The following is a 19,425-nucleotide window of genomic DNA, read 5'->3' on the forward strand; positions in this document are numbered from 1 at the left end:
TTTTCATACTGAAGTAGATGAAGATGAATTCTTTGCCCCGTTTTTCTGCTTTTCTGAACTGATGTGCCTAATTTTAATTCAAATATTTCAGCATAACTTTGTCTATAAATGGTCTCTTGAGTTTCTATGTTAAAATTTGTTTTATTGGACTTGATAATTCTTTCTTCTCAGACTTGAAGGTGAAACGAATACTAATTCCTTATCAACAAGCTATAAGTCAGTGCCGTTGCCTTTAAGTTCTCCAAACATAAAGCTGAATCTAACTAGCCCCAAAAGAGGACAGAAAAGAGAAGAAGGGTGGAAAGAAGTTGTACGAAGGCAAGTAGAATTAGTCTTATCTTTTTACTGTCATAAACCATGCACAGGTTCTTGTCTAATGAGGTAGTTTACCCAGTTAATTAATGAATAACTTAAATGTGGTTATTATTTGTGCCATACTCAATCCAGAGTCGGCTGAAGTAAAATGAGAAGCAAGGCATAAATTTTGTGGCATATTTTATATGACACAGCAAATGTTGGCTTTTCAATAACAGAAAGTATTTACAGACAATTCCAGACAAACCATACAAAATGGTCACAAGCCTATTTTAAAGTGAAGGTTCTAGGAGCGCCTGGGTGGCTCAGTCAGTTAAGTGTCTGCCTTTGGCTTAGGTCGTGATCCCGGGGTCCTGAGATTGAGTCCCTCATGAGGGAGCCTGCTTCTCCCTCTCCCTCTGCCTGCTGCTCTGCCTACTTGTGCTCTCTCTCTCTCTCTGTCAAATAAGTAAATAAAATCTTCAAAAAAATAAATAAAGTGACGATTCTATACTTGACAGCAAAGTCACAGTGTTACTAGTGAGGGCTGTGGTGTTTGTTTAATGGTCACATTTTGGTAAAAATAATCAGGTTTGTCCATATACAGTGTTTAAATAAAGTTAGGCTTTGCTGGAGAGCATATTCTAAAGAACTGGTTAGCCGCTATTAACCAATGCAATTGCTATCACCATAACAAGGGGGAAAGGAGCCCATAAAATTAAAATAAAACTACCCTCACCCTCAAAAAAGAAAGAGGAAAGAAAAGTACTTTCAATCGCTGTGCTTTATACTTAAACCATGATGGGGGGAAATGAAAAAAGCAGACAGGCCACTGCTTTCAAATGTTTTGTACAGATAATACTTTTTGCCTCTGTTCATGCTTTCCAACAGGGAAGCAGGACAAGACAGATTTGCTAATGTGCATTAAATCACCAAAGGACCAAGATGTCTGGGCTTTTATTCAGTCTGTTGCTAAAGATTGTGTCCTTTAAATGCAAACAAAAAGAAGTTTTGGCCGAATAGGAGAAATGATGTACAATTGATGATCAGATCGATTTAGGTATTACTCATGGCATATAGCCTAGTCCATGCTTTAGCTTTCAAAATATCTGAATATATCCCGCCAGCATTAAGGCGTGATAAATTTTGATCATGAAAAGTACCTTAAGTGCACCCATTGATATTCTTCTGGACATAAGAATTCAGGTTTTTGAAGGTCCCTCCCTAGAAAGGGGAATCCTGGAGCCCAGCCCTGAGAGCTTGAAAATAATGAGTGTTGCTGTCATCTGGTTCTGCTTTCATGCTTAAGAACTGCTTCTGCCAGCAAACACCGGGTTTCTTTGATAGTTCTTAGGGGCAACCAGGCCATCTTATCAGATCCCAAGATCAGCCTCTGATCTTCTCTCCAGCTCTGCTTAGCTCACATATAAGTAGAGGTCCGGGGTTCTACTTGTGACTTGCTTTTTATGTGGTTGAGATCTGAGGCTTTGTTTTTTTTTATTGCTAAGTATAAATTATTGATATAGATAAACTAGCCTCTGTTATTCAGTATGACGTTTAACACTGCTTTATGCATTATTTAAATTTAGGAAGAGTCTGTGCATATGGTTGTTACAGTTTAGCTGATGTGTGATGTTTCGGGCAATTTAAATGCTTAGATCACGAGATATTTAAAATATAATTTTATTTAAAGTGACAAAGGAATTTTTACTTTCACTAAATTAAATTTGATATGAGAAGAGGTCAGTTTCTAAAACAAAACCTTTTAGGGGTGACTGGCTGGCTCAGTCGGTTAAGCGTCTGCCTTTGGCTCAGGTCATGAACCCGGGGTCCTGGGATCGAGTCCCACGTCGGGCTTTCTGCTCAGCGGGGAACCGGCTTCTCCCTCTCACTCTGTCCCTCACCCGTGCTCATGCTCGCTTGCTCTCTGTCAAATAAATAAATAGTATCTTTTTTAAAAAAATCTTTTAATACTTTCCCCTTTAAGGTTTGAGAAATATTAGGTGTCCATGAACATACTCACTGAGACATCTTTTTAAATAAAGACATTTGCTTTCATAAGCTCATGTGTAGTCTTCATTTTCTAGGTCAAAGAAATTGTCTGTTCCAGCTTCCGTGGTTTCCAGGATAATGGGAAGAGGAGGGTGCAACATCACTGCAATACAAGATGTTACGGGTGCCCATATTGATGTGGATAAACAAAAAGACAAGAATGGCGAGAGAATGATCACAATAAGGTAATTGTGAAAAATGTATATTACTCATTCTGTGTGGAAATGAAATGTCTTTAGAAGCAAACTTTTGTTAGGTTATGGTACAATCAAGAGTTTTATTTTATGGTTAAGATGACTTGTTTTTTATGTCTTTGATCTTGTTTTTGTGTTTTCTTTGTTTCTCGCCAGGGGTGGTACAGAATCAACAAGATACGCAGTTCAACTTATCAATGCACTTATTCAAGATCCTGCTAAGGAACTGGAAGACTTAATTCCTAAAAATCATATCAGAACACCTGCCAGCACCAAATCCATCCATGCAAACTTCTCATCGGGAGTAGGCACCACAGCAGCTTCCAGTAAAAATGCGTTTCCTTTGGGTGCTCCAACTCTTGTAACTTCACAGGCGACAACATTATCTACGTTCCAGCCAACTAATAAACTTAACAAGAACGTTCCAGCAAATGTACGTTCTTCTTTCCCAGTTTCTCTACCCTTGGCTTACCCCCACCCTCATTTTGCCCTGCTGGCTGCTCAAACTATGCAACAGATCCGGCATCCTCGCTTACCCATGGCCCAGTTTGGAGGAACCTTTTCACCCTCTCCTAACACTTGGGGACCATTCCCAGTGAGACCTGTGAATCCTGGCAACACAAATAGCTCTCCAAAGCATAACAGTGCAGGCCGTCTACCTAACCAGAACGGGACTGTCTTGCCCTCAGAGTCTGCTGGACTAGCTACTGCCAGTTGTCCTATCACTGTCTCTTCCGTGGTTGCTGCCAGTCAGCAGCTGTGTGTGACTAATACCCGGACTCCTTCATCAGTCAGAAAGCAGTTGTTTGCCTGTGTGCCTAAGACGAGCCCTCCAGCAACAGTGATTTCTTCCGTGACAAGCACTTGTAGTTCCCTGCCTTCTGTTTCCTCTGCACCTATCACTAGCGGGCAAGTTCCCACCACATTTCTGCCCGCAAGTACTCCTCAAGCACAGCTTTCTTCACAAAAGATGGAGTCTTTCTCTGCCATGCCACCCCCCAAAGAGAAAGTGTCCACACAGGATCAGGCCCTGGCAAACCTGTGCACCCCATCTTCAGCTGCAAATAGTTGCAGTAGCTCTACCAGCAACACCCCAGGAGCTCCAGAAACTCACCCATCCAGTAGTCCTGCTCCTCCCTCCGGTAACACGCAGGAGGAGGCACAGCCCGCCGGTGTCTCTGATTTAAGTCCTATGTCAATGCCTTTTGCGTCTAACTCAGAACCTGCTCCATTGACTTTGGCATCACCCAGATTGGTTGCTGCTGATAATCAGGACACCAGTAATTTACCTCAGTTAGCTGTACCAGCACCTCGAGTTTCTCATCGAATGCAGCCCAGAGGTTCTTTTTACTCAGTGGTACCAAATGCAACTATACACCAGGATCCCCAGTCTATTTTTGTTACAAATCCAGTTCCTTTAACACCACCTCAAGGCCCACCTGCTGCAGTGCAGCTTTCTTCAGCCATGAACATTATGAATGGTTCTCAGATGCACATTAACCCAGCAAATAAATCTTTGCCACCTACATTCGGCCCAGCCACACTTTTCAATCACTTCAGTAGTCTTTTCGATAGCAGTCAGGTGCCAGCTAACCAGGGTTGGGGAGATGGTCCACTGTCCTCACGAGTTGCTGCAGATGCCTCTTTCACTGTTCAGTCAGCGTTCCTGGGTAACTCTGTACTTGGACACTTGGAAAACGTGCACCCAGACAATTCCAAGGCACCTGGCTTCAGACCGCCTTCCCAGCGAGTTTCTACTAGTCCAGTTGGTAAGTTATGATAACTTTTACCGTAGCTCAGTATGTGGCTCTGCCAGCATAATTGACTCCCCCGAGATAATAAAGCCATTCTTTTGTACATAATAGTGCATGATCTTAACGAAACGAGAGTGTTTCATGAATACCAAAGACCCGTTAAGATGGAGTGGGCAGAAATCTACCGGTAGGTAAATCACTCACATACAGTGAGCTGCTTTGTATTGTCTTTATGATGTTTCTGTCCCTCATGGCAAGGAGGTTGTACCTTGCGTCAGTCCATTTTCTAAGAGCTGGTACGATGATATTACTAAAAAGGGACTCAGAGGATGCTTCAAGGATTCCAAATTTAGAGACATTTTTAAAATCATAGGGTTTGCATTTCTCAGATTTAAAAAATTTGTGTTACAAAGGTGTGTAGGTACCAGTCCCTAATCTATGTTATTCTGTGTTCTCAGTCTTGGGTCCTCAGACTGAATGTTAAGTGGTGTTTAATAGTCTTCTTTATTATTGACAGTAGATGGAGCTGACTGAAGAGATCTAATCATTTGTGGGCTTTTACTGTAGAAAGACCAACTTAGATTCAGCACTTTGGTTTCTTGAAATTACACATTAGCTGCCACGGCATTATAAGGAAGATATAGATAGACAGGAGTCTAATGTTGGCTTGAAGATACTTAGAAAACCAAAGTCTGTTTTCCACAATCTAGCAGCCAAATTTCAGTCTATTCTGCACTATTCTGAAAAACAAATTAGAAGTTGCAGCTGACATGGTGTGGGGGTAAGCAGCTCTGTGTCCACTTAGCATTTTTCTTCCATTGGAAAACTGTATTTTACGGCCCATCCTTCCTTTTTGCTGATTATAAACTGATCCGTGGTGTTGAAAATTTGGGAGTTTATGGATATGGTGTAGACTTAGCTTTCATTTCAGATATGTTTTTATTTACTTGGCTTTTCAGGAAAACATAGCTATTATATCATCTTCCAAGTAGATGTATAAGTCTATATAAGATTATCTGCGGTCCAGAATATTCTCTAGGATTTTTTTTCTTCCATTTTTCTATTTCTTTTTCTATAAATCAGTATGTATTTTAAGTTTTCATTTTGGGGAAGCTATAATGGAGGTTTTCAAAGGCCACAGGGTGAAAGAAGACATTGCCAGTGCTCAGGCAATCGTGTAAAAAGTATTAATCTTTGACTTGACTGGCACTAACGTCTGAATTCCCAGTGCCTTAGCCAGTTTGACTTCAGGTCTCTCACGTTCCAGTGTTTGAGCTCTTTAAGCTCTTTGAACATCACATACTGCATCCCAGAAGATGTACGGATTATGAATTTCTAGAAAAAAGAAAAAAAAAAGGGAATCATCTATCTGGTTTGGTAGAAAACAAGGTTTGCGGACCTTAAGTACTCAGATCTATAGCATCAAAATTATTTACTGCTAATAAAAAATAAGCATTTTTTAGAAAGCAAGCATTCATCCTGGACCTTTCCTCTGGGGTACAGGATTGGTAAGCTTGACCTTTTATCTTAACTGCCTATCTGGTTTCTTTTGTTGATCCTCTTCTTTCATGGATATAGTTTAATTCTCCCGGTTCACAGGTAAGAAATAGTAATACTGAAGACAATAGAGAAAGATGTGGAGAAATTGGAAACCTCAAATGCTGCCAGTGGAAATTCAAAGTGATATAGCAACTTCAGAAAAACAGTTTTTGACAGTTCTTCAAAAAGTTACATGAAGTTACCATATGACCCAGTAATTCCACTCTTAGGTGGAAGTTACACAAAAAACTGGTACACAGACGTTCATGGCACCATAATAACCCAAAAGTGAAAACAACCCACTGTCCCTCAGCTGATCAATGCAAAAACAAAATGTGGTGTATTGATACAATGGGATTACTACTCAACAGTAAAGAGGAAAGAAGTACTGATGCACACTACAACATGGCCGAACCTTGGAAACATGATGCCAAGTGAAAGAACCACTCTCATAAAGAACCTCTCTCAAAAAGATCACAGACTATGTAATCCGTTTATATGGAGTTTCCAGAATAGACCGATCTATAGAGACAGAAAGTATATTATTGGTTGTTTGGAGGATGGGGAGTTACAGGTAATGGGTACAGAATTTCTTTTAGGGAAGACAAAAATGTTCTAAAATTGATTGTGGTGATGGTTGTACAACTCTGTGAATATGCTAAAAACCTTTGAATTACATACTTTAAATGGATGAAGACCTGCTTGAGAGAAGTGTTGTTGTTGTTTTTTTTAAGATTTTATTTATTTATTTGACAGAAAGAGCGAGAGAGGGAACACAAGCAGAGGGAGTGGGAGAGGGAGAACCAGGCTTCCTGCTGAGCAGGGAGCCCGGATGTGGGGCTCGATCCCGGGATCCTGGGATCGTGACCCGAGCCGAAGGCAGACGCTTAACGACTGAGCCACCCAGGCGCCCCTTGAGAGAAGTTTTGAACAGTTCTTTTTATGTTGATATTAACTATTTTTTCCTGAAATGAGCACCTATAATCCTTTTCCAGACACTTGCACCCTTTCTCTAATACATTCTCCAGAGAAAGCAGTGGCATTTGAGAAGACTGCTAAATTCAGATTTACACAAACTAGATAGAAACTTTCATATGCAACTGTTGATTTTTTTTATCAGATGGGATACTGAAATTATCTGTAATAGTCTGCTTTTCCTCATTGGGAAGGAAACATTGGTAGATCGTGCTATTCATCTTCCATAGGAAATGACTATATTTATTTATGTTGATGACAGCTGTACTTTGAGATTTTCCACAGACAGAAAAGCAGAAATTATTGATGGGTACCACTTAGCCACAACATGCTCACATTTCATGTCCCCTGTAATGACAGCTTTGAGATTTATCCAGAGCGTTATTCCAGGTGATTGCCATTCTTAAACATTGGGCTCGCTCTTCTATATCTAGTGCTGTTTGGTGATGATTCTTCTGACTGCAAGAATAAAGTGGGTTTGGGCCATGATACAGTGCCACATAAGTGGATTATTTTTGCTGTGATCTACAAAATAAACTGCATGCTTTCTCCTTTTTTAAAAAGGAATTAGGTAAACTTTGGACTTCCGGTTTTAAAGCCTTGGCTAATTGGATATCTTGGACCTGTTTTCTTTCAGGCTTACCATCCATTGACCCATCAGGCAGCTCCCCATCTTCCTCTTCTGCTCCTCTGACGAGTTTTTCCGGCATACCAGGAACACGGGTTTTCCTGCAAGGGCCAGCTCCTGTTGGGACTCCTAGCTTCAACAGACAACATTTTTCCCCCCATCCTTGGACAAGCGCCTCAAACTCATGTAGGAGTCCTGGAGGAATTCTTCCCAAAGAGTCTTGAATAAGCTATTAAACCATTTGTTTCAGGGAATATGACATAGTAACTCTAGTAAACTAAAGTTGAGTAAACTGAAGTAAATGGTGTGATGGTTTGCAGGTACCAAAGGTTTGTATTGCAGTCCTGTCAAAAATGGTCAGTCATTTGTAGGATAGAAAACTTCAGAAGGGTCAAGCTGTCCTTCCAAGCCAGAAATGTTTACACTGGGAGTTGGAGCAAGAAAAGAGGTACTATACGTAGTTTTATAAAAGGACCCTTTGAGGGTAGTATTGCAAAATAATTTCTCAAGACTGAAAAGAAGTAGATTTATGTATCCAGTCAATTTGGTATGATTCTTAGTTTATTTTTACATTTTAGGAGATCATATTATTGTCGTTTATAAGTGAACACATGCCTTTGTTCTTCGTTTTTTCAATATTTAGAACAGATGAAGTTCTCACAGTACTTGAACAGGATTTGATTTTTTAAAATGAGCATCGGCCCTTACGACAAAGAAAACTACCAACAATACCTGAGAGTCCTGTTAAGAAACAAAGCCATGAATTGAATCCAAGATATTTGCTAACATTTAACCTTTCTTCCTTATGGAAAAAAGGGGCTGTAGAAAGAGGAAAAAAGAGAACAGCTAAATATAGAGGGCCACCAGCTCTTTTCCAAACAATATGCTAGTTATTGTACAAACATTCAAACTTCAGTTAATTTAAAATTTGACAGGTTATGTTTTGAGAAGATTATTTAGAACTAGAATAAAAATTAATATGGCCGTCATCCTCTCTAGCTTTGTTCAGCAATCTGTAAAACAATTTTTAGACTATTTGTTTATACTTCCTACGTGCGGAAGTAGTGTAAGATAATATTCATAGAACTTACATGTTTTCATTTGAATGATCTTTTAAAGTGAAATTTTTCTTTACAGAACCTGTGTTGTGGAATAGATCTTTCCAACAAGGTTTCTCATATTCTTATAATTAGTTTTTAATGTAATAAAACAATAGAGAAATATTTTGCCACCAGGTGACTCTCCTATTCCATCTGTTTCTTCGGGATCATCTTCACCTCTTTCAGCCACCTCTGCCCCACCAACTTTGGGCCAACCAAAAGGAGGCAGCGCCAGTCAGGATCGAAAGATACCTCCCCCCATTGGAACAGAGAGGCTAGCCCGGATTCGGCAAGGAGGGTCTGTCGCACAAGCCCCTGTAGGGACCAGTTTTGTCGCTCCTGTTGGACACAGTGGAATCTGGTCATTTGGCGTCAACGCTATGTCAGGTATAGTTACCTTGTCCTCTTTCTGGAGGGATATCTCCAGTAAGTTGTGGGATTTTGCCATTAAAACTTAGTTCCTTAAAACAAAATGGCTTCGTTCCTACACATAACAATAAGTAGGGGTGTTTGTACCTTTGAAGAATTCAATCCAGTCTCAGAGTTTGGAATATTAGTTTGGTTTTTACATAATAATATATATAATACATATAATAAAAGTAAATATAGATTAGAAGTAAAAGATTCAAAGTGTACTTACTTTCCCTTTTAAGCTTTCCAGTGTAGAATGGGATAATCATTTATGTTCTTTCACAGAGCACTTGGTGTTTTGAATGACTAGGTAGAGTATTTGGGGTATTCAAAGGACTCCACTCAGTTTTACAGGAACTGTTTTTTTCAGTTTGCAAAGATTGTCATGAACACGCACTGAGCTTTTCAGAGGAATGAGTTTGATAAAATTTAGTATGAAAAAAGTTCAAGTAGTAATATTTTGTCATTTTACCCAAATAAATATCAAACCCTGTCCTCAATTCTTCTTTCCAGAAGGCTTATCAGGTTGGTCACAGTCTGTGATAGGGAACCATCCAATGCATCAACAATTATCAGACCCAAGCACATTCTCCCAGCATCAACCAATGGAGAGAGATGATTCTGGAATGGTAGCCCCCTCTAATATTTTTCATCAACCTATGGCAAGCAGTTTTCTGGATTTTTCTAAAGTGAGTCAACAAACATCATTGTAACTTGTTTAACACTTTGCCAGCCAATGTTAAGGAATAGTTTATATTGAAGTAATTCTCCCTTTTGGTGTAACAAGTTTGTTTTCATGACTTGCCCAGGTCTTTTAGTAGAGTTTCCCTTTTCTTCTTAGCACAAGCTTATTGGTGAAACTAAAATATGGGAAAGTTGAGGGTATTATATGTGTTCATCAAAGTTGGGAAATTTCCTGATGATTTGATACTGGATTTAGTCGGGGTTTTTTTCTACTTGTTGAAAAGTATTGCTGATGCAGGTAAACCACTTCTGGTTTTTCAACACTGTATGATGCTGTATTTTTAAAGGCTCCTCGGGAGTTCTGTGGATGAAGGGAAATTAGGGAGATCTAAGCTGGTATTATAGAATCATCATTTCACTTCAGGATTAAACTTTTCTTTCTGCTTTCTTTCATAGGGTCTGCCAATTTCCATGTATGGAGGCACCATAATACCCTCTCATCCTCAGCTTGCTGATGTTCCAGGAGGACCTCTGTTTAATGGACTTCACAACCCAGATCCTGCTTGGAACCCTATGATAAAAGTTATTCAAAATTCTACTGAATGCACTGATGCCCAGCAGGTAAAATAGACTTAGTGCTCTCTTACTTTGTCATGTCATTCTTTTAATTCTTTGGGTAATGCAAATTCTGAATATCAAATCATGACATCTGACCACCTTCATCTAAATTAAGTTTTTCAATATCAATATGATGCTACTAAACATTTTATCTCATGTATGTATATTCTTCCTAGGCAGAAACAGTGAATTGCCATTGCATTTATATATTCATTTTGTAAATGTCTAAAGATTCCTAATTAGAAATTCCAATTTTTCCTCCCCCTTTTCAGATTTGGCCTGGCACGTGGGCTCCTCATATTGGAAACATGCATCTCAAATATGTCAACTAAGTTAGAAGGTCTTATTCTTTAGCCTTGTTGAGAAACCTATGAGCTTGGAAGAACCCTGGGGATTTTTTTTTTTTTAATGTGCCTAACTAAGAAATTTTCTCTGAGGCGTTAGCAATGGAAATTTGATTGCCCATTGTATAAGAACAAAGTGATTTCCTATCCACCTGATTATGTTCTCTGGTTAGTTTAGCCATTTTGAACCTAGTGCTTTTGGCTAAACATACTGAATGCTACTTGTATGCAGAAGAGAATTAGATGATTACATGTTTCAACCTTTTAGGGTGGTAAATACATGTACAATTGTTTACATACTTAAAAGGAAAAAGTTGAGTAAATTTCTTGTCATATAGTGGCTCTACTTAATGTAGCCTGTATTAATGTGAAATATTTACCAGAATATTCAATAAAAAGATGAACAGTGTTTAGAAGTGGGGTGTGATCCTTTCAGTGGTCATGCAGGTATTACCCAATCTACAATCCTATTGAACCAGGTTGTTAATACTGTATTTCTAATAGGCGTCCACGTTTTACACTTTAGAGATCATTTTTAGACTGCCTTGAGAAAGCGTTTTGAAGACTAGTTATCTGCCTATTCTGTGTTAAGCATTCCTTATTTTTTTGCTCTCTGCCATCTCATTTTGTAAGTGGGAAATTTTCAAGCCCCTGCAATGTGTCTTATGTGACTTTAGCAGATAGGCCTTTGCCGGGGTTAACTCCTTATGGATCATGAATGTCAATAAGGACCATAGGATTGCAATCAGATGACACTGAACAAACCTAGGGACACCCAAATCCTCAACTTCAGGTTCTTTTTTGCTTCCTTTTATCTAAAAACTTATTTGGTTATAGTGTTTTATGTTTTATTTGGGTTGAGACAGGAGTGGGTGGGAGTGCCTCCTGTAATACTGTGGTATTGTTGAATCAGCGGAGTAATCTTTATAAATATGTGACTAATTCTGGGCTTGGTTCCACAGCCCCAAGTATGAAGAGCCAATATGTTTAACAAGCTAAACACAGGAACACTAGAATGGATTGCCTTGGCCAAACTATAGGCTATGCCAAGAATCTGATGCAATATAGAAGGAAAAACAACCCTCTGAAAAGAACAGTCATCAACTTTTTCATGTTTTAATATAGTGGAATTTCCTGGTTTTATGTATAGGCACTCTAGAAAAGAAAACAAGAAAATGCTTCAGGCCAATAGAGAAGTCAAAACATGTATCAAGGCAAAGAAGAATGTACAACAAAATAGTTACTAGTGGCAGAGCCATACAAGCAGCACTTTTCAACTTTCATACCACCAGGAGTTCTTCCTCTTCTCTCCCTGGCTCCTAAAGCCACCACTAAATGAGACACACCAAGTTCTGTGTTAGACATGCCTGGTTCTTTTGTCTTCCCTATCATCTTACATATGAGAGCTACTTTAACCTCATTTCTTGTTTTCTATTTTGAATGGATTTGGAAAGTATCACAGGTGTTGAAGTGACTGCTTTTTTAGTGCTTGATAACCACATCAAGTATTCTCAAGAGACCCCTTGGATCACCTATATATCTTGCTTTTTCTGTTTACCACTAACAACAACAAAAATCACCTAATATTAGTGAAATGAATGAAACTACTCTTGATGAAACATACACTAGTACGAGATAATATTAAGTAAATTATTCAGTGGGACAAAAATGTTTTTCCTGTCTTAACAGTCTACAATACATTTGAATTATCTGGGAGAGCCCTTAAACCCTATCTTCTGCACCGTGAGAATAACAGAGTGAGAGATTGTATCTGAGGTCAGGAACTAGAATCCATGAGAAGAGGGGACAATGAGGAGAAACCCCTAGGAGAATTAGGAAAAAACAGGAGCTGTGTGGTCGGTGGTAGTTATTCAGGATGCCCTCCTCCTTGCCCTCTTATCAGCACGGCCTTCTTTTCTTTCTGTTTGGATCCCTCCTCCCCAACCCATTTTGCCTGCTATAATCTCTTCTTCCTCTGTCTTGCCTCTTCCTGGCATTACTTTACTGCTCTTTTACCAACCTGAACCTTGGATTAATACTAGCTCAGGTAAGAACTTAATTACTTTAAAAACATTTGAGGGATTTGGGGGGAGGCAGCATGGGAACAGTGGAATAAGACAAGCCTAAATTCTGTTTTCGTTTCTGTCGCTTGAAGCTCTATGTCCTTAGGCAAGTCATTTTTCATTTCTGGGCTTGCTTCACTTTCCTCATCTGAAAATAAAATTGAACGTAAATGAACTCAAAAAAGTCTCCTAGTGCTAACACAGATTTTCTCCTTTTTCTTGTCAATGAGAATATACGGGATGGGAGTACTGGAAGCCAATAGAGTGTTTACATTACTGAACTTTGAGAGCCCCTACCATTGGGTCTCACATGGAATCAGAAGCCTGCTGTTGTGTGGGACAGTACTGATTTGAGATTTTAATAGAGGCAGAAGAAAACCTTGCACATTCATAGTGAGACCTCAGAACATTAAGAAACATCCTGTTGAGGCATAGATCAAACCCCATGAGAATAACAGTTCTTTCAAGGAATAAAACTATATCATCGAGGTTTCTGGACCCACTTATTTCAAGTAGTAGTGTAATAAAATTCCACCACCAATAAAATTATTGATGTTTTAAGACCCTTTAAACCTATTGTGGCTACAGTGTGCTGACTTGCCCTTTTATAGGCCAGTCTGCTTCCTTCAGTCCCTGCTCTCAAAGGGGAAATCCCATCACCTCAGCTAACCAGACCGAAGAAGAGAGTTGGACAGCCAATGGTGGCCTCTCCTAACCAGAGGTAAGAAGTCTCAGGACTTGGAACTACAATTTTCATCTCTTCTTGTAGGTTCTGGCCAAATCCTCCTCCCATCCTCGAAGTTAGCCCATGAGGGGACCAGCTTCAGTTTGAGGCGGCTTGTAGAAGGGGAAAGGCTAGTCATATTACAGTTTCAAGCCAAACAAAAAGGAGTAGTTAGTATACTTGGTTCTGTCCCACTGTTCAAGACCTTTGGACTGCATTGTAAACCCAGGAAGTGGCAAATAAGCCTGTAGGAAAACAGCTTCTGAACATCTTGTTCTCTAGCCTAGATCTCTTCTACCAAGAAGCGTTGCTGGTTGTGACATCTTCCCAGTGGACCCTGTGCTGGGGTGAGGGGCTCTGATAACACTGTATTTTCTATTCATCCTTAAAGATTTGTCACCATTTGCCATCAGGCAGATTCTTCACCTTTACTTTATTCTGTAGCAAATGAGAGAAAGATGGTTTTAAGTATCCAGAACTTATGTGTATTAAGACCACTTCCAATAAAGAGCCTAAGGCTGGACTCTAAGACCTAATAAGGAAAATAGGGTCGTGAATCTCACCACCAGACTGCCAACCTGTTTTGATTACTTTCGCTTCCTGTTTTATCTTTAAGCTACTGGTATAAGTCCAAAGTAGTTTGTCTGGTAGCAGAGACCTGATATTCCCTTAAAGGCTTAATCATAATCAGATCACTGGGGTTGGAGCCTGGGCATAGGTCTTTTCTTTTCTTTTCTTTTTTGCATGCTTGTCTGTTTTAAGCTCCCATATTCTAATGGGTAATCATTGCTGAGCCTCTGATTTAAACTCTCGGTCCTTCATCCAGATTGCATGCATGATGTATCTGGCTTTCTCTCTAAGGCCAACAACCTATCTCTAGTTCCCCACCCCTTAGAGCACACAACACTGCAAGAACAGTACGCGTCTAAGCAATAGTATTAGTTTTTTTTTTTTAAGATTTTTTTTTTAAAGATTTTATTTATTTATTTGACAGAGATAGAGACAGCCAGCGAGAGAGGGAACACAAGGGGGGAGTGGGAGAGGAAGAAGCAGGCTCATAGCGGAGGAGCCTGATGTGGGGCTCGATCCCAGAACGCCGGGATCACGCCCTGAGCCGAAGGCAGACGCTTAACCGCTGTGCCACCCAGGCGCCCCTTTTTTTTAAAGATTTTTATTTATTTATTTGACAGAGACAGCCAGCGAGAGAGGAAACACACGCAGGGGGAGCGGGAGAGGAAGAAGCAGGCTCATAGCAGAGGAGCCCGATGTGGGGCTCAATCCCATAATGCCAGGATCACGCCCTGAGCCGAAGGCAGACGCTTAACCGCTGTGCCACCCAGGCACCCCTAAGCAAATAGTATTAAAGTAGTAGTACCTGCTGCTGTCATTTTGTAGTAGATTAACAGAAGGGTGACCTCACTGCCACAGTGATCCTTCTTGAAAACTTTTTAGTCTCTTTTGGTGAACCCTCTTCTTCCACTACCTCTTAAATAAATGTTAATGTGCTCAGGCCTCTTCTTAGGCTCTATCTTCTGTCCAGGTGATCTCATCCCACACTCTTGGATTTCATAGGCACCCAGGTCTGAATCACAGACCAGATTTCTCCCCCTGAGCTTCGACCCGTGTATCTACCTTTTTACTGTGCCATTCCATCTCAGCATTCCACACATATTATACATTCCCCAATATAAGATACACTTCTCTTGTTTTTCCTGGTATATTAGGGGGTACTACTATTACCAAGACTTTCAGATCAGAAGACTGGAAATTATCCTAGCTTAGCTCCCTCTCTCTCACCCCGCTCTTAATCCATCACCTTCTCTTTCCCTCTCTGTGTATGGGGATCCTGACCACTTCTCTCCATCCTCATAGCCACTGCCCTTCGGTCCACCCCATTTCACTAGGCCAGAATCTTCACCTTCAGTCTCACTGTCCTCCATCCTATTCCTTACTCCCCCAGCCAGACTTATCTCAAAAACTGAGTTGTGATAGACGGCTCCCCACAGTCTGCTCCCAAGCCTTACTCTCCAGCACTGTAAGGAAAGACCCTTCTTCTAGGCATACACGCCACTTTGTAAGAGGCTCAAAAACATTTTGGAACAATAAAATATAAATATCCTTGCTACCTGAAGTGTTACTGCAGACCTAGGGACTGCATCATCTGGGATCTTACTAAAAATTTAGAATCTCAGGTCCCACCCTAAACTTACTGTATCAAAATCCTCATTTATAAGATCTCCAGGTGATTTATGTGCACATTAAAGTTTGAGAAGCACTGAGTTATTAAACACAATTTTTTTTTTAATCAGTGGAGAAATCAGAGTTAAGGGAAAATCTGATGAAGTCAGAACTGAAGTAACATTAATACTGTTAAATACATGAAGTCCAGTGGTCTGTACTTAATTGGGGGCTGGGTGGTAATACCAAATTTGAGGAAATTGGAAGACAACTTGATCAACATTTTTAGTATATGTAGGTACTAGGCTTAATACTTTCTCTTCCACCACCCCTCTCCTGCCTCCTTTCATATTACAGTGCCTACATCAAAAAATCCCCTAAGTCCAGACTGTCTGATCTTCCTTTCCAGGGGACTAAAGAGCAAGCACTCCTCAACAACCCCCTGCCCTTCCTTAGTTTCCGGAGGTTCATTAGCTGTGGCAGCAAGATCAAAGAGCAGGCCTCTCCTATCCCTCAACATCAGTTCATCCTTTAGTCAGTCCTTCTTCCAAAAAGGCCACCCTCCCTCCCTGACCTTCCCGTTCCAGCTGTGCTCCAGGCCATCGGGCCACTTTTTACGCTGGACTGTAATTGATTAATGGGAGGCAGTCCCCAGCTGTGCTGAAAGGCACAGGCTTTCGAATCAGATACACTCAGGTCTGAATCTCAGCTCCCCCTCCTACAAGATATGACTTTGAACCAGTGACTTAACCTCTCTGGGCTTTCCTTTCCTCACCTGTAAAATGTGGCTATTAATGGTACTTTACTGTCCAAAACTGTTGGGAGAAATGGGTGAATTAACACATGGCAGTAATGTGTGCCATACCTCACCGGTCCCGGCGCCCGGTTTAAACAGTAAATAGCTGAGTGGCTGCAGCACTCATGGTCACGCTGGCCAATGTTGAGCCAGGAGGAACTGGAGGCCTGTGCGGGGCTCGGGACTCCTTTACCCTTCGCCCAGTCGGGCCTGCCCCCTCGCGAGTAAGGCGGGACCGTCGGATTGAGTGACGGCTAGTGGCCCGCCCCGGGCGTGACGTCGTCCTGGTGTTGTTGCTGCGGCCGCACGTGGTCCGCTGAGTCCGCTTCAGAGTTAGCTGCACTCCGTGTCCTCGGCAGCAGCCGATTGCCTTCCTGCTCGTCCCGCTCGCTATGTCCACATCCACGAGCTGCCCAATTCCCGGGGGCAGGGACCGGCTGCCCGACTGCTACAGCACCACGCCGGGGGGCACGCTATACGCCACTACCCCGGGAGGTCAGCGGGCCGGGCTGGGGGTCCGCGGGCATTGGGCACGCGAGCGCGTTCGTCCTGCTGCGCGGGGCGGGAGTGAGGAGGTGCAGGCCTTGGATTCTGTCCGCAGGCTCTTTTGCAGGTTGTAGCTTTTGCAGGGGGTGGGGGATGTTTGGAGCTGAAGGCAGTTTCCTGAAACCTCAATAATGCACCGTCGCTTAAAGCCTAGCTTCCGGGTGACTGTGGCCTGGGTTCTGGGTGCCTTGCTCACCCGGCCCTCCCGACTTGGCCGACTGGGATTAAGAGCCGAAGCCTCAGCTGAGCGTGGCCTGAGCAGAAAGCACCCGATCTTACAAAGCGTCTGGAGCAGGACTCAGGCAGTGGGGGCCGGACGCTTTCGGTATCTGTGGCTGGGCTGGCTAGCGGCTGTTTGGTTGGGCTGGTTGCCTGGGATCTGGAGCTGCTGGGCTCCTGACCCAGGGTTTCCTGCCACGTGGAGGCAGAGGGGAGGGGCAAGAACAGGGTAGGGCCCTTTGAGGACAGAACTGGGGCCAAATTTCTGCAGGCTGGGGCTGAGCCTGATAGGACTTGGGAGGGGTCAGGATAAGAACAGCCTGTCCCTGTGTTTCACACGGAAAGCAACTGTCCAGAGGAACACAGCTTCTCCCTGCAGGGTATTGGAATTTAGGTGGCAAGCAGGGGTGAAACTCCTTTTTACATCGGCTGTTTGGCTTCCTTAGCCAACTGCCTGAAGGGCTAACGCCCCCCACCCCCAACCAAAGTAGGGAAGTCCCAGAGCCAGCAGAGTCAGACAAGAACAGTCTGAAGTACCTGAGTTCTCCCGTTTTGTGTTCCTCCTAGAACTGAGACCTGAAACTTCCCTAAACCAAAAGCCCCTGCCTGGACCAGCTGGGAGGCCCCACTTGCTTTATGGCACTTAGTCACATCTTGGTTAGGCCTGGAAGTCTTTAGGTGCTCTGACGCCTAGTCAGCTGAGATCCCAGCTGGGCTGCAGAGGAGCAGCCCTTTAATACATGGGGAAACATGAGTCCCAGGTCCCTAAAAGGCCTGTGTGTGACACCCCATACAGCTCTGTACCCAAGCTTCAGCCTCTTTAACTAGTCCCTACCCGTTGACAGGCACCAGGATCATCTACGACCGAAAGTTCCTGCTGGAGTGCAAGAACTCACCCATTGCTCGGACGCCCCCCTGCTGCCTCCCTCAGATTCCCGGGGTCACAACTCCTCCAACAGCCCCACCCTCCAAGCTGGAGGAGCTGAAGGAGCAGAAGGAGACAGAGGAAGAGATACCCGGTAAGGAAAGCAGGGCCTAAAATTAAGTGTTTGAGTCCAAATTGAGCCCCTGTTAAGTAGAGTGGGGATTTAATGCTGAGAGGGGTTTCTGCACTGATGCTAAGCTTGCTGAGCTTGGAGACTCAGCCCAGCAACCAGTCCTCCTGCCTTCTCTTTCTCCAGATGACGCACAATTTGAAATGGACATCTAACCCAGTGCAGATGATCCGGTGTGGAATTAGAGGAATCCCTCATACCGCTGCTGCCATCACCTCTTCCTGGTGTATTCCAAACATCAGGTGGCCTCATGTAATCTGGAAGGGAGTGACTTGTGGTTCCGGGCCTCCCTTAGTTCTGAGGCAGCTAGACCAGGGATAGGAGTGGGCAACGTGCCAAGCCCTTAGCTCTACTTTCCCTTCGGTCTGTAGGTACTCCTCCCAACCCCCAGCCCTCCATCATCAGAGGCTGAGGCTAGGACTGAGGGATGGAGTATGTCACTGTCTGATTGCTTAGTAAAAATTCAAAGAAATGCTTTGACTCTGGTGTTCTCAACACTGATCTTCCCATCTCAGCCATACAGCTGAGGCCCCCAGCGACCTGGTTAAGATCAGAGGTCCCAGGTCCCTTCCCAGCTGTCATTGGGCCCACCTCTAGCAGCAGTTAGAGCCTAAGGTAGGCCATGGGGGCAGGCTATAGGAGCGGCCAAACCATAAAGAGCAATAGCCTGACCCCTGCCAAGGGCTGTTCCAGCTTTTCCAGTAAGCAGCCTTCCTGGAATTGGGCCTCTCCAGCCGTCCCTCCCTATCTGTTCCACAGCAGGAAAAAAAGAGGCACTGTCCTAGAGTTTAACCTTCTCCAGGCTCTCCCCATGCCTTTTCTGCCTTCCACCTGTAAATATCGTCCCCTATTCCAACACTGAAAACCTATATCCTCCCTTCTCAGCATGATTTGAACCTCTATGGCCCCTTCCACTTGGCTCTCTTGTCCTCAGAGGGTTAGAAGAGACTTTAGGGCCCAAGATGAGGTAGCAGCTTACTTGACAAGTCAGATAGAGTCATGATCCTACTCCTGACCACCCCCCCAACCCCCAAGAAAGTCATGATCCTGTATATCAGCAATCTAGTCTTTTTCTCCTTCAATTAGCTGTGTTCTAATCTCTGTAGCACTGTGTAGCTCAATGGTGACAGTGCAAACAGGGCAGTCTCCTTTTCTAGAGGGAAAATTCTCCCCTGCTATTTGAGCTTCTGTTTTTATGCTGAAACGAAATTATCTAAAAATAGAGATACTCAGCCCAGCAAGGAATGTGTG

At 42.6% G+C, this 19,425-nt stretch overlaps 2 protein-coding genes across 4 annotated transcripts in view; both read left to right on the plus strand.

The window, feature by feature from the left end:
• LOC100472320 (ankyrin repeat and KH domain-containing protein 1) overlaps positions 1 to 11,012 on the plus strand; it is a 120,740-nt gene extending 109,728 nt beyond the window's left edge. For 2 of the 3 annotated variants that reach the window (XM_034656122.1, XM_034656123.1), the window contains 8 exons: positions 172 to 318; positions 2,382 to 2,531; positions 2,697 to 4,309; positions 7,446 to 7,622; positions 8,672 to 8,923; positions 9,461 to 9,636; positions 10,088 to 10,252; positions 10,522 to 11,012. In XM_034656122.1, coding sequence (XP_034512013.1) covers positions 172 to 318; positions 2,382 to 2,531; positions 2,697 to 4,309; positions 7,446 to 7,622; positions 8,672 to 8,923; positions 9,461 to 9,636; positions 10,088 to 10,252; positions 10,522 to 10,581 — 2,740 coding nt within the window. In that variant the 3' untranslated portion in view covers positions 10,582 to 11,012. The remainder of the gene's footprint in view (positions 1 to 171; positions 319 to 2,381; positions 2,532 to 2,696; positions 4,310 to 7,445; positions 7,623 to 8,671; positions 8,924 to 9,460; positions 9,637 to 10,087; positions 10,253 to 10,521) is intronic. The other variant, XM_019795673.2, reaches the window with a different exon arrangement.
• Positions 11,013 to 14,683: 3,671 nt separating this feature from the next.
• On the plus strand, positions 14,684 to 19,411 carry EIF4EBP3 (eukaryotic translation initiation factor 4E binding protein 3). The gene is made up of 3 exons (XM_011220253.3): positions 14,684 to 16,849; positions 17,965 to 18,138; positions 18,301 to 19,411. Exons 1-3 carry the CDS (start codon positions 16,747 to 16,749, stop codon positions 18,327 to 18,329), a joined length of 306 nt encoding a protein of 101 aa, XP_011218555.1. The 5' UTR covers positions 14,684 to 16,746; the 3' UTR covers positions 18,330 to 19,411.
• Positions 19,412 to 19,425: the final 14 nt, after the last annotated feature.

The sequence above is a fragment of the Ailuropoda melanoleuca genome, chromosome 3 (assembly GCF_002007445.2).
Source record: "Ailuropoda melanoleuca isolate Jingjing chromosome 3, ASM200744v2, whole genome shotgun sequence".
NCBI lineage: Eukaryota > Metazoa > Chordata > Mammalia > Carnivora > Ursidae > Ailuropoda > Ailuropoda melanoleuca.

Bases quoted from the DNA above. Each gene is read 5' to 3' on its own strand.
- EIF4EBP3 (XM_011220253.3), top strand. From the start codon at position 16,747: ATGTCCACATCCACGAGCTGCCCAATTCCCGGGGGCAGGGACCGGCTG. The intron at 16,850-17,964 runs GTCAGCGGGCCG...ACCCGTTGACAG, and splicing joins ATACGCCACTACCCCGGGAG to GCACCAGGATCATCTACGAC. The intron at 18,139-18,300 runs GTAAGGAAAGCA...CTCTTTCTCCAG, and splicing joins GACAGAGGAAGAGATACCCG to ATGACGCACAATTTGAAATG.